The 14,746-nt window shown below is 38.2% G+C and overlaps 2 protein-coding genes across 2 annotated transcripts; one reads left to right on the forward strand and one right to left on the reverse strand.

The window, feature by feature from the left end:
- Positions 1-6,389: 6,389 nt before the first annotated feature.
- On the reverse strand, positions 6,390-10,019 carry LOC129747381 (uncharacterized). The gene is made up of 2 exons (XM_055741559.1): positions 9,285-10,019; positions 6,390-9,055 (listed from the first exon to the last, which is right to left on the reverse strand). Exon 2 carries the CDS (start codon positions 8,617-8,619, stop codon positions 7,666-7,668), a length of 954 nt encoding a protein of 317 aa, XP_055597534.1. The 5' UTR covers positions 8,620-9,055; positions 9,285-10,019; the 3' UTR covers positions 6,390-7,665.
- A 3,231-nt stretch (positions 10,020-13,250) lies between these two features.
- Positions 13,251-14,309, forward strand: LOC129749758 (uncharacterized). Its single transcript, XM_055744829.1, has one exon. It carries the CDS (start codon positions 13,261-13,263, stop codon positions 14,203-14,205), a length of 945 nt encoding a protein of 314 aa, XP_055600804.1. The 5' UTR covers positions 13,251-13,260; the 3' UTR covers positions 14,206-14,309.
- The last annotated feature ends 437 nt before the right edge of the window (positions 14,310-14,746 follow it).

The following is a 14,746-nucleotide window of genomic DNA, read 5'->3' on the forward strand; positions in this document are numbered from 1 at the left end:
AACTGACCCATTTTGAGCAGCTAAAATGATATCGTTTTCTAAATCTTCACAATATATATGATTTAAATTTATGGTTAGAATACTTACCTTTCAACATTTTGAGGGAAAGCAAAAAACGAATTAGAAGAACGATTTCTAGCGTTATAACAATCTATAACTTCGCACTTGCGACTCATTTTTTCACAATGAAAACAACGCATTCAACACCATGGCAACATATAACATACGACTCTGTTATACGAGCTTATTCTTAGCAACATATGAAGTGCGTAGCTTTTATGCGAGCTTTTTCTAGTACACTAGCGCTATCACTAACAACGGTTTATTCACTTACTACTGATACGTTGGTTGATGGGAATGGGGCCCAGAGTTATATCAGCTTATCAGTGGTCATACCATTCGTCTCCCATTCCTATCCCATTTCGATCCCATTCCCATCCCATTTCTATCAAAGACAAACGAGGATGAAAAGGTGACAGATGCCGTTTTTTCGTGTAATTGTTCTGAAAAAGTCACCGTATATAGCATGTATTTACCTTATTTAGTTATAGTGTTTTCGTTTATTGGCAGGGGCAACCTAGTTACCCACGAGTTTTGCCCTAACTGCTGTTATTATGTTCGTTTATTAATTCAGAAGTCCACTAGTTTTGCCCGAGATTTGAACCTCAAGCAGGCGGTTGCACCCCGTAAAAGTTGTCAGTGTTGGGGGTAAGCATAAGGGTGAGTATAGCAACCATATATTTGCATCGTCCCGGGTAACGATTCTGTTTGTTTATTCAGAAAAAGTTTTGCCCCGCGCTAGTGGAGAAAAACGAAAACGGCATTAGTTGCTCGATTTTTTCGAAATCTACACCCAAAATTCAGCTCCTGTGCCAATGGCGTGTAGTCAATTTCATAGCATCATTGGTACAAGAAGATAACGCGACCGGCACTGATTCGATTTGCGCCCACCGGCATTAACCTCCCAGCGCAACCGAATTGCGTATGTCTGAATGAAACAAAATAAAAACGTTTTCGCGTCCCTCCCCATCGCATCACAAGCCGAAGAAGGATGGAAATAAATACCGGCCAACACCAGGCAGCCAACGAACCGAGCACTGTGCGTGTGAATGTAGCAAAAGCAACAACAAAAACATCCTTCTAATTCAATCCACCGGCAAACCCGGCAAACACGGCTAAGCTGTGCGTGTGTATGTAGCAAAAGCAACAACAAAAACATTCCTTCAATTCACCGGCAAACAATCATCGGCCAAGCTGCCCGGCTTTAGCAGCTGTGTATATGTAGCGTGTGTATGTAATAGCAGGCAGTAAGCAAAGCACAGTTCTCATTCAATGGGTTTCCCGTTCCTTCACTCCCGTTCCCTTTCCCGTTTCCATCTTAAGACAAAGGAATGCATTGAAAGGAGGCCAAACGCCGGGAAGCTGCCGTTGTACGTTTTTTTTGTGATTGATCGGTAACAGAAAACCTATGACAAATATACCTCGTCCTGCATGAAGCTCGAATAGTACACTGATTAGAATGTCGGACTGGCAAGCCGATACAATTGGTGATTTGAGTTCGATTCTCACTACAGCGCTGTGGTTTTAATTTTAATTTTCTTGTTTCTGGGATGAATTATCCAATAGGAAGGAAATCCCATAAAATGTTTTTCTTGTTTCGCTTGAATGTAGTGATCATCATTTTGGTTGGGAGCCGAGTCCTTATGCCAGTTAAGGTTTTTCAAACATACCGTCTTCGGCACAGTGCACATTTCAGCGCATTATCGGCACAAAGATTTGCTAAATAGGCATTGGATTTTTGCAACCTCTTCTATGGGTGTACACCCACAATTCAGCCTCTGTGCCAATGGCGGCATCATTGGTACAAGGCATCATTGGTACAAGAAGATAACGCGACCGGTGCTGATTCGATTTGCTCCCACCGGCATTAACCTCCCAAGTTAACCGAATTGCGTGTGTCTGAAAGAAACAAAATAAAAACGAATTCACGTCCCTTCCTATCGCATCACAAGACGAAGAAGGATGGAAATAAATACCGACCAACACCAGGCAGCCAGCGAACCGAGCACTGTGCGTATGTAGCAAAAGCAACAACAAAAATATTCCTTCAATTCAATCCGCCCTCAAATAACCACGGCCAAGTTGTGCGTGTGTATGTAGTAAAAGCAACAAAAAAAACATTGCTTCAATTCAATCCACTGGCAAACAGCCACCGGCTAAGCTGCGCATGTGTAGCAAAAGCAACAACAAAAATATTTCTTCCACTGGCCAAGCTACCCGGCTTTGGCAGCTGTGTCTATGTAGCGTGTGTATGTAATAGCAGGCAGTTGAGGCAATCGGACTTTCGGATCACTGATATCTTACTTGGTTTGAAGTTGGTTTCAGATTGATTTTATTTCTCGAACGTACTTAGGTGGTAACTTGAAGTTAAGCCGAAACGAGTAAAGCGGAATTCAGGAAGACGACGCGCCATCTGATTGGTAAACATGTTTGTAAACATGTGGTAGCAGTTATTTGTTTATGACCGAGTTCTTCTCTGGGTCATGTTTGGTTTTTTACGGAATGGCGTAAAAAGTTCTTCTCTGGGTCATGTTTGGGTTTTACGGAATGGCTTGAAGGAATGCTGGCAATGCATAATTTATTGCTCGGTTCAGGAAGGGTAACATTTAAAGTGATTGTTATGTTTATGATTACTGTAAAGGAAAGCAAAAAGGTTTACTTGCTAAGACTGTGAGGTTTTGCAGTTGAATAGGTTTTTGCTGCTGCGTGTGGGGTCTTTATGATGATTTTGGAAATTTGAGGATTTAGGGATGTGTGTATAAAGATGATGGTTTGAAATGATAGGATGAATGAAGGAATGGTTTGGAGGATGCCACACCTCCCTCCTTTCGAAGAATGGTGTAACCATTCAGACTAATTATAGTAATTTAAATGTTGCAGTCGTCTCCTGTTTAACTATTGAATTGGATAATTTTTGTTTAACTATTTTTATGTTTAATTAATCTGGTTTTATGAACAATCGTAGTATGATTTGTAGCTTCGTGTTTTATTTCTGCATTACTTCCGTTTTATTTTATAATTCTATATGGTCCGATTTGAACATTGTCTAGTTTTTTTCTACCCTCGACTTTTAAGTATACAAGGTCATTGATGTACAATGTTGTAGGATTTATATTGTTATTAATTTTTTGTGTTCTAAGTGTTTTGGTTTCTTCTATTTTCCTAAAAACATGTTGATGTATTACTTGAAGTTTGTATTTTAGCTCATGTAGATATGAGTCATGATTATATAAAGGTTCAACTGTATTCCAATTGATATTTTCAAATTTATTTACGGGTTTGCCAAACAAAATTTCGAACGGTGAGTAGTCGTGAGATGAATTTGGAGTTGTATTATAACAGTAACTGTAATAAGGTAGCCAACTGTCCCAGTCTGTTTTAAGATCATTTATGAAAGTTCTTAGGTATTCATTAAGACACCTATGATTTCTTTCTAAGGATCCTATTGTTTGGGGGTGGTATGCAGTGGAGCAAGTGTGATTTATTTTGAGAAGGTCACAAATGTTGTCAAATATACCTTTGTATTCTGTTCCTTGGTCGGTGCGAATAGCACTCATTGGGCCATAGATTAGAATACAATTCTCTACTATTGCTTTGGATATTGTTGATGCAGTTGTGTCAGGAATGGGAACTAAAATGATGTATTTACTGAGATCGCATTGCATCGTCACAGCGTATCTGTTGCCATTGCACAGTGGTGCAAAACATCAATCTAGCTGTACGAAATTAATAGCGCCCAGGGATGAAGAGATACACCCATAGAAGAGGTAACAGAAATCCAATGCCTTTTTAGCAAATCTCTGTGCCGATAATGCTCTAAAATGTGCACTGTGCCGAAGACGGTATGTTTGAAAAACCGTAACTGGCATAAGGACTCGGCTTCCAACCAAAATTATGCATGACCACTACATTCAAGCGAAACAAGAAAAACATTTTATGGGATTTCGTTCCTATTGGATAATCCATCCCAGAAACAAGAAAATAAAAATAATAACCACAGCGCCGTGGGGAGATTCGAACTCATATCACCATTCAAATCGTCTTGCCAGTCCGACATCTTAACCAGTGTACTATTTGAGCTTCATGCAGGACGAGGGATATTAGTCATAGGCTTTCTGCCACCGATCAATCAAACAAAAGAACGTGGCTTCCCGGCGTTTGACCTCCTTTCAAGGCATTCCTTTGTCTTGCGATGGAAACGGGAAAGGGAACGGGAGTGAAGGAACGGGAAACCCATTGAATGAGAACTGTGTTTGCTTACTGCCTGCTATTACATACACACGCTACATATACACAGCTGCTAAAGCTTGGCCGATGGTTGTTTGCCGGTGAATTGAAGCAATGTTTTTTTTGTTGCTTTTACTGCATACACACGCACAGCTTGGCCGTGGTGCTGGTGGATTGAATTAGAAGGATATTTTTGTTGTTGCTTTTGCTACATTCACACGTACAGTGCTCGGTTCGCTGGCTGCCTGGTGTTGGCCGGTATTTATTTCCATCCTTCTTCGTCTTGTGATGCGATAGGGAGGGACGTGCAAACGTTTTTATTTTGTTTCTTTCAGACATACGCAATTCGGTTAACTTGGGAGATTAATGCCAGTGGGAGCAAATCGAATCAGCACCGGTCGCGTTATCTTCTTGTACCAATGATGCTATGTAATTGACTACACGCCATTGGCACAGAGGCTGAATTTTGGGTGTAGACATTCGGTGTCTTCAGCAACATTGTTCAGTTTTACATGGAGCATATTCTAGTATCAAAATTTTTGCCAAGGGGTCCACCAATAGCGAGATAAAAATGCTAACTTTTTTGTTTTTCAAATTAGGGCTTTGATGTCTTGGACAAAGTTGTTTATCTAATCAAAATACATAAGTTTGTTGAATATGTCAAAGTCCTATCACATCACCCTCAGAAGTTACAGTCAAAGTAAAAAAAATCTCATGAAAAAACAGTTTTTTGAACCTGACGCATTGTAGATTGGATGAAATGGTTCGCTGTCTTTGAAACAAAGTTGTAACAAGCCACGGTCTACAATTGTCTCATACATTATGATGGGTTTAAAAGTTGCTGAAGCTCTATAGAAAGCATTTAGTGTATTTTATTGGCAATTTTGGAAGGCTCTTCCATCGAAAAGTGCACATTTTCGCAATACCCCCGTTTTTGTGATTATTTTTTATGATAAGCGGAACTATTTCCATTTGAAATTAGCGGGGAAATAGGTGGAACTAGTAGAGACTTGAATGATTGAAAATACACTTTTTGTATAAAAATTACCTATTTTACTTATAGAAAAACCGTTGAAAACATTTAATTTATTATTAAACTGTTGCAGTTTTCCTTTTATAGTTTGTTTTATTGAAAGACGTTTCAATTCGATTTTTCAAATCATTTAAACTCAAAAAAAATCATGGAACTAATCTGTTAAATTTGGTAGAAGCAGTTATATTGTACTGGCAAAACCGGTTCTATTATTCATTTATATGATATAAAATACTTATTTAGTGCTCTACCAAATTTAACAGATTAGTTTCATTAATGTTTTTGGAGTTTAAATTATTAAAAAAAAAAAGATTTTTAATGTCTTTTAATAAAACAAACTATATAAAGGAAAAATGCAACAGTTTATTAATAAATTAAATGTTTTCAACGGTTTTTCTATAGGTAAAATAGGTTATTTTTTATATAAAAGTGTATTTTCAATCATTCAAATCTCTACTAGTTCCACCGATTTCCCCGCTAATTTCGAATGGAAATGGTTCCGCTTATCATCAAAAATAATCACAAAAAAGGGGGTATTGCGAAAATGTGCACTTTTTGATGGAGGAGCCTTCCAAAATTGCCAATAAAATACACTAAATGCTTTCTATAGAGCTTCAGCAACTTTTAAACCCATCATAATGTATGAGACAATTGTAGACCGTGGCTTGTTACAACTTTGTTACAAAGACAGCGAACCATTTCATCCAATCTACAATGCGTCAGGTTCAAAAATCTGTTTTTTCATGAGATTTTTTTTACTTTGACTGTAACTTCTGAGGGTGATGTGATAGGACTTTGACATATTCAACAAACTTATGTATTTTGATCAGATAAACAACTTTGTCGAAGACATCAAAGCCCTAATTTGAAAAACAAAAAAGTTAGCATTTTTATCTCGCTAATGGTGGACCCCTCGGCAAAAATTTTGATACTAGAATATGCTCCATGTAAAACTGAACAATGTTGCTGAAGACACCGAATGTCTATCTCTTCATCCCTGGGCGCTATTAATTTCGTACAGCTAGATTGATGTTTTGCACCACTGTGCATTGGGTGTTAAACTAAATGGTCCAATTGTATCTATTGAAACTATATCAAATGGTTTAATAGGTGTGGTTGTTTTTACCATATTTTCTTTTACAGAAGAAAAATGTTTATTAAGTTTACACAGCTCACAAGATTTAACGAATTTGCTAACTGTGTATTTCATGTTTGGAAAAATATAAGAATTTCTTAATTTTCTATACAATCGGGATATGCCAATATGTCCTCCTGTGGGTGAACAGTGGTTATGTTCCAAAATTTTCTGTATTTCTGTAGGATCTGATACTATTTTGGGTGGATCAAAAATAACTATTTGAATCGTTTTAATAGTTTTGTTCCCAATTTGTTTAAAGTCATTGATGCTTATGTAATTGAATATTGTGACGCTTTTTGAAATTGCTATAGTATTGGGTGATTGAAAAAAATCATTAATAGTTTGAAAAATATTTTTCAAATTTTTTAAATTGAGTTCTAGTCCTAACGCTAGAGTTAGACCATTTTTATATCTTTTATCGAAGATTGTAACATTTACTACCGGTAGTTTTTCATTGAATAAGATTTGAAATGCAATTTTCTTTAAATTTGTTACTTGCGCATTATTTGTTGCGTCATATATTCGAAGTTGATCAGGCTTCGTTCTTTTTATATTTTCATCGCAATTGGCTAAACAAGGTTTGCTAGCCATGGACCTTGTCTGCACTTTCTCAGGCTTGCGTTGCATTGACCTGGTTTGCATTCTTAAAATTTGAAGGTTTGATAATTCATTACTATCTATTTGTATTCTAGATAACGCATCTGCAGCTACGTTACTTTTACCGGGTATATATTCTATTTTAAATTGGAACTCCTCTAGGTCCAGCCTCATTCGTGTTAGTTTTGAACTCGGGTTTTTCATTCCAAATAGGTATATAAGCGGACGATGATCAGTTCGAACTATGAATTCACGTCCATACAAATAAGGTTTGAAATGCATTACAGCCCAATGGATGGCTGCTAATTCTTTCTCAATGATGTGTTTGTTTCGTTCGCCTTTTGTAAACGCGCGACTTGCGAACGAGACAGGCAGATCATCTTGGTTATGTAATTGAGATAATACAGCGCCACAGGCAAAGTCTGATGCGTCTGTAGTTAATATGAAGGGTTTTGAAAAGTCGGGATATTGTAATATTTGGGGCTCTAGTAATGCACTCTTGAGAGTTTCGAATGAATTTTGGCATTCTGGAGTCCAATTGAAAGGAGTATCTTTTCTTAAAAGTTTACTAAGATTAAAACAAATTTGTGCAAATCTAGGAATAAACCTTCTATAATAGTTTATTTACAATGGTGCTGGCATAGAATACACCAGGTTGAATCTGTGCCGATTCAACTACTATGTCGGAATCGATATTTAAACTTGATAGTTGTCGAATGACTTCCGATCTGGCTGGGATGACAAATGGTCCATTCAGGTTGTCATATATAGGTAATTGGATACATGCACTGTTATAATATACAGTCAACATCCATGAGTCGTAATTAATTTCACATTTATACCTAGCAAGGAAATCTCTTCCCAAAATACCATCAGTTGGTATAGGGAAATCATTTCCAACAAGATGAAAACTGCTTTCAAGAGCATAGTTTTCAGTGTCGATTAAACAATTAATTGTGCCATAACTTACTTTTTCCTCAGTCGTTATTCCTCGAATAGAACAACGATTGTCGGGGTTATAAGTCCAGTTAGGATTAATTGCTCCAAATTTCAGAATAGAAATGTCCGCTCCAGTGTCAACCAAGAACGAACAAATTTTATTTGATGCATTAAGTCTTAATTTTACAAATTTCACGGCAATAATTATGTGTGCCGGAGTTATGGTCAGTTCTGCTAGTAGATTAACTGAATCCACAAATGCGTCTAGACCTACTGGTGAACCATCATAAGGTTGTACCAGGGCGGTCGCCATTTTTAAATCAAAAGGTGCTGTTACTTCAGGCATTGTCGTATTTGTTTTAATGCTTTTTATTCTGAAATTTTCTTTCACGTAGCCTAGTGAATTCCTGGCTTGCTTCAAGTATGTAAAAAAATCTGGGTCTGGAATTTTATCTTGATTTGCTAAGAGAAGTGCATCAATTTCGTCGAACAGTCGAGATGCATTTGTCAAATGCTTATCTAGAGTAGCCTTTGATATATAGTGATTAATTGATTTTTTAAGATTTTGTTCTATTTTTTGCAATTCTATAACTTTTCCAATAATTAAAGCTTGGACTTTTGACATTAAGAAAAAAAATTTTTTTTTTTAAATTCTTATTATAATTTACATAAGAAGCATCTTATGAGCCTCTTTTTAGAGTGTAAAATAGTTTTTCATGAGAGTCTTATGTAATTCTTTTAATCTTCATTCGATGTTTTTATGAAAATAGAGGAAACGGCATTGTGAAGAAATGATGAACACATTTTTTCAGACAACTATTTCATCGTCGTCAGAAGCACTAGCTAATAGTAAAGTTACTTTGATGTTAATGTGATTCTGACATTCTTAGTGATAAGTTTTCGTTGAAATTCAATTTAAATGAAGGTTGAGAATACTTGCAATCACAATAGATAGATACATTTTATTTATTTTTTTTTTCATTTCAGACCGTCGAGAAGCGCGAAGTCAAAGAGCCGCGGCGATAAAAAATGTTGAAAGATTGCTTATTGTCGCCAAGATGCTGTACCAGACAAATAGACCAAAAATAAAATGATTTGGAAAACAATTTGGAATTATTTTTGTTGCATGCGAAATTTTCTTTTCGCATAAGAATATCTTATGAAAAACAACAATCCCTTATTGAAACCGGTGTTCGTCCTTTGAGTTCATTTCCATCATAAGACAGTCTTATAAATTTAATTATTTTTTTCTTATGGCATAATTAATAGGATTTTTCTGAATGAATGTACCTCGCATGACGGTTTGATGGATACCTGGTGAATTATGGCTGCTGCCCGTACCGTTCTGTGTCGGTGCCGTCGTTGTTGTTGTCGCCGCTGCTGTTGCTGGATCTTGTCTCCATTTTTATTCTACTTCAGCTTCATCGTCGTCTTTTTTCTCCTTTCTTGATTCTGTGGCTTTTCCTTGGCCAGCCGCTTGACGCCTTTCGTTGCTTCCTAGGTTTCCTTGGTGGTCTTTTCTTCTCCCGGCGGTAACGGATTCAATTTCACTTTTTTTCACCTAATTTTGATGGAAATCTTGGCGGGTTTGTAACTTTTATTTTTTTTTTTAAATAGTCTTACTGTTCGGGACTAAAAGTCGCCTTTTGAGTCTCTTCACTTGAATTTTAAGGATTTTTTTTTCACTGTTTTAATTGGTCCGGAAATACCAAGACTTAGTTTTTTTTTTCACTATTGACGATTCACTTTGAAAATCGCGAGCCAATAAAATTGGAAACTGCCAAACGAGTTTAGGCTCCGATTGTTAAATTTCGGTTTATCGCCCTTTGCGCGATACGTTCTACATACTGGCGGTGTAGTTTCGCCAGTATTTTTGCACTCGCATAGCTAATTGCAACTGCTGCTAGCAGGCAAATTGCTATGGTTTGGGCGAGGTTCTGCTGGTCGTTTGAACTGTTAACGACCGGCGCGACGATCTCGTCGGCCGAGAACCAACCCATTGTTAATTAGTCATAAGCACTTAATTAGTCACTAGCACTTCTTGAAGACAACTTTTACAACACTTTTCCAGATTGCTTTACTTTGTCACGGTCGCCATGTCACGGTCGCCATGAGGCAATCGAACTTTCGGATCACTGATATCTTACTTGGTTTGAAGTTGGTTTCAGATTGATTTTATTTCTCGAACGTACTTAGGTGGTAACTTAAAGTTAAGCCGAAACGAGTAAAGCGGAATTCAGGAAGACGACGCGCCATCTGATTGGTAAACATGTTTGTAAACATGTGGTAGCAGTTATTTGTTTATGACCGAGTTCTTCTCTGGGTCATGTTTGGTTTTTTACGGAATGGCGTAAAAAGTTCTTCTCTGGGTCATGTTTGGGTTTTACGGAATGGCTTGAAGGAATGCTGGCAATGCATAATTTATTGCTCGGTTCAGGAAGGGTAACATTTAAAGTGATTGTTATGTTTATGATTACTGTAAAGGAAAGCAAAAAGGTTTACTTGCTAAGACTGTGAGGTCTTGCAGTTGAATAGGTTTTTGCTGCTGCGTGTGGGGTCTTTATGATGATTTTGGAAATTTGAGGATTTAGGGATGTGTGTATAAAGATGATGGTTTGAAATGATAGGATGAATGAAGGAATGGTTTGGAGCATGCCACACAGTAAGCAAAGCACAGTTCTCATTAAATGGGTTTCCCGTTCCTTCACTCCCGTTCCCTTTCCCGTTTCCATCGTAAGACAAAGGAATGCATTGAAAGGAGACCAAACGCCGGGAAGCCACCGTTGTGCGTTTATTTTGTGATTGATCGGTGACAGAAATCCTATGACAAATATCCCTCGTCCTGCAAGAAGCTTAAATAGCACACTGGTTAAGGTGTCAAACTGGCAAGACGATATAATTGGTGATTTGAGTTCGACTCTCCCTTCGGCGCCGTGCTTTTTTTTATTTTCTTGTTTCTGGGATGAATTATCCAATAGGAAGGAAATCCCATAAAATGTTTTTCTTGTTTCGCTTGAATGTAGTGGTCATGCATCGTTTTGGTTGGGAGCCGAGTCCTTATGCCAGTTACGGTTTTTCAAACATACCGTCTTCGGCACAGTGCACATTTCAGCGCATTATCGGCACAGAGATATGCTAAATAGGCATTGGATTTTTGCAACCTCTTCTATGGGTGTAGTTACACTCTAAGCTAGCCTCGCCTGGAGAAAAAAAAATCGCATAATGGTAACCACATCAAAACATTTTGGCCCATTGAATAATGTTAATTAGTATGATTTCGAAGCTTTTTTTTAACAAATATGCTACTGAATTGAATGAAACCAAATAGCTTAACTAACCAAAAAGTGTCATCTGTTGATAAAGAACATGAACATTGTACATACTGAATAAGGTGAAACTTTCCCACGAATTTGTAAGAACAATTCCGGCCTCAAAAACCAATGATCCCATCATTCTGGTCTGTAGTTTCCGAGTCTATGCGTGAAGTACAGATATAATAAGCCTTTAATATATTAGATCTTGTTTATCTTGTTCATTATCTTGATATCATCTGAGAAAGGTGGGTGTCTAAATGAATAAAACTTAAATCTAGGTTTACATAAATCGTTTGCTAGTTTCTTAATCATTCACTCATGCTATGCTCAATCCGTTGTTTGAAAGTTGCAATGGACACATTAAAATCGAATAGGGTATAATAACGGAGGAAGCATATTTTTGCGGAACGAAGGGGGTCGTTACTGCCATAGCGCGTACTTCTCGGTTCCAATGAGAGCCAGTCTCGATTACGAAGGGTTCGTTCTGAAGCATAAATGTTACAACGGGAAAGCAGCCAACAGCAGTCAATTTCATTTCTCAAGATCTTTGCCACGAACAGTGATCGACCAATGGAATAACGATCCGCCAGCGTATGGAGTCCAAGCAGAGCACATCGTTCTGGATAAGGCGGTAGATTTAACGGGTTTTCCCAAGGTAGTTCACGGAGAGCATGCCGCACAAATCGTCGTTGAATTGCTTCGAAACGCGCAACCCACAAAGCCTCAAACGGCCACCATACCAGATTCACAGATTCCAATATTGGTCGAACCAGGCAGCAATGTAAAGCTCGCAGGCAGACGGGATCAGTGAATTCTGTACTCAGGCGTATAATAAATCCCAGCATCCTGTTGGCCTTCTCGAGTACCACAGAGTAATGGGGCTTGAAAGTCATTTGACGGTCCAGTAAAACTCCAAGATCCTTTATCTGATCCACACGTTGCAGAGACTCACCCAGTATACTGTGTTCATATATGAATGTATGTTTCCTCCGACTGAATGTAATAACAGAACACTTAGCAACGCTTAAAACAAGTGAATTATCAGCACACCAGTTCACAACCATGTCCAGGAAGCCTTGTAACTCGTAACAATCAGCTATACTGTTTATGACCAAAAATATTTTAGGTCGTCTGCATACAGGAGAACTTCACAGCCAATAAGAAGCAAATTAATGTCATTACAGAACATTGTAAACAACAGAGGGCCAGAGTGGCTGCCTTGAGGAACCTCAGACTTTGGAATAAAATCAGGAGATTCTGCAGAACCTATTCTAACAGCTAAACGGCGATTCGTAAGATAACTTTTTATCCAAGCACATAGTCGTTCGGAACATCCCAAACGTTGCAATTTTTTCAGAAGAATATCGTGATTCACTGAATCTAATGCAGCCGAAATATCAGTATAAATTGCATCAATTAGCTTTCCACCATCCATTTGTGATATGCAATATGATGTAAAAACTGTCAAATTCGTGGTTACCGAACGTTTAGGGAAAAATCTGTGCTGATTTTCGGAGATCCAGTTCCGACAAGCTGAGAAAATAACATCGTTTACGATCCTCTCTAATACCTTCGAACAGGCAGCTAGCGATGTGACACCACGGTAGTTGAGAATAGATGAAGGCATAGATACTTTTTATTTCAAAGATTCCTGAAAAGCTCGCAGAATATATCTACAGCAAAAATGCACACAAAACGGCCCAACAATCGAGATTGTCATCTTATTTGTCTAGTTAAGAAAAACAATGAATAAATTTTTATGCCTACCTTTTGTCAAATCAAAACAGAATTGCTAGTGATAGGAAGTTAGCGTTAAATTGAAGAAGCCCTCTCTATCTCCTGATAATACAGATTGCACTTATCTTCGGGAAAACCTTTTAAGCTCATTCCAATGCCTATATAACTGGCCTCGCACATTTTCTACATTAATAGATATCGGATTTTTCAGCATTATGCACAGTGCTTTTTTCATTGGAGCGGTCCTCCTGTTGGGGGGATCCGTTTTCGCGAATTTATACGACCTTAGTGGGTACGACGGTTTCCATCGTCCAACAACTCCACGTCCCGGAAATAATGGTACAAATAATACGCAAAGCAGATGTACGGGCATGAGCACTGGAACTTTACTTCCTTCCCTGAACAATTGTTCATTTTTCGTAACCTGCCAGAACAACACCGAAGTGGAATTGGAATGCAGACCGAATGGAACTTATTTCGATTATCAACGTCTTGCTTGCGATCACCGGGAGTTTGTAACGTGCTTCAAACCAGATCGATGTGCCGCACAACCGGACGGTCTGATCCCATCCGAGGACTGCAGCAAGTTCCACATTTGCCGAGGTGGAGCAAAAATTGAGGAAGTAACATGTGTTTCAAGAGGAACGCTCTTCGACTACATTCGAGAAGTTTGCGACCATCCATCCAACGTTGTTTGTTGGGGATCGTCTCAGAACCTGTGTGAAGGAAAACCCGATGGTACCCCGGTTCCGGAAGAGGATTGTTCATATTTTTCAGAATGCCTCAACGGTGAACCTGGAGAACCAATTCGCTGCCAACCAGAAGGAACAATCTTCGACTATCAACGAGAAGTTTGTGATTTTGTTGGAGAGGAGGTCTGCTGGACTGGTAATGGCAATGGAAGTGGCAACTCCACAACTGAAGCCCCAGGCACTACCGTAATGCCAACACGTCCTCCCAATTCCAACTTGCCTCCTGGCGTTTGCAATGGCGTAGGAGTTGGAGCATTGCCTTATCCTCAAGACTGCACCATGTTCATCGCTTGTATTCTCGGTCAACCAACTCTTCAACCATGTCCACCGGGACAAATATTTTTGCCAAACATCTCCCAATGTGGTGAAGGAAATAGCGGAACATGTCGTGCCAATCCACGCGGCTAAAAAATAAGAAATGTGCTGAAAGTACGTAGTCGATTGTTTGGAAACACGGATGAAAACTATTGTATCTTTTTTTTGTAAATAAATGAAGTATGATTTTAATTAAATGTTGAACATGTTGCTATCTTGAGAAATCATTTAGTGATATGATCCGGTTGCATAATGGAAAACATCTTAAAAATAAATCGCTATTTCCTCTAAGCTAGAAGTACTAAATTTTGACAATGAGATGCCACAGCGATACTCGAAAGTAACCCGCTTCGAGATGTTCAGAATCAGTTCTGATGGGTAAGACTGATCGTCAAGAATGTTCCTAATTGACTGGATATAGCCGATTCGTCCTCTGACGATAACCGTCCAAGAAATGCAAAAACTTATTCCAAAACTGTAAGTTATTTTGACTGCATCAGTACTGCAAAAATAAAGGAAGTGAAATTCTGTCCAGCCAAATGTAACTCTTATTGCATTTATCTAGTAATAAATTGAAACGTCTATTTTAGAGCCTAGATAAACTAATAATTATTAATAAGTTCATATTCGCGAC

This window comes from Uranotaenia lowii, chromosome 2, assembly GCF_029784155.1.
Source record: "Uranotaenia lowii strain MFRU-FL chromosome 2, ASM2978415v1, whole genome shotgun sequence".
Lineage (NCBI taxonomy): Eukaryota > Metazoa > Arthropoda > Insecta > Diptera > Culicidae > Uranotaenia > Uranotaenia lowii.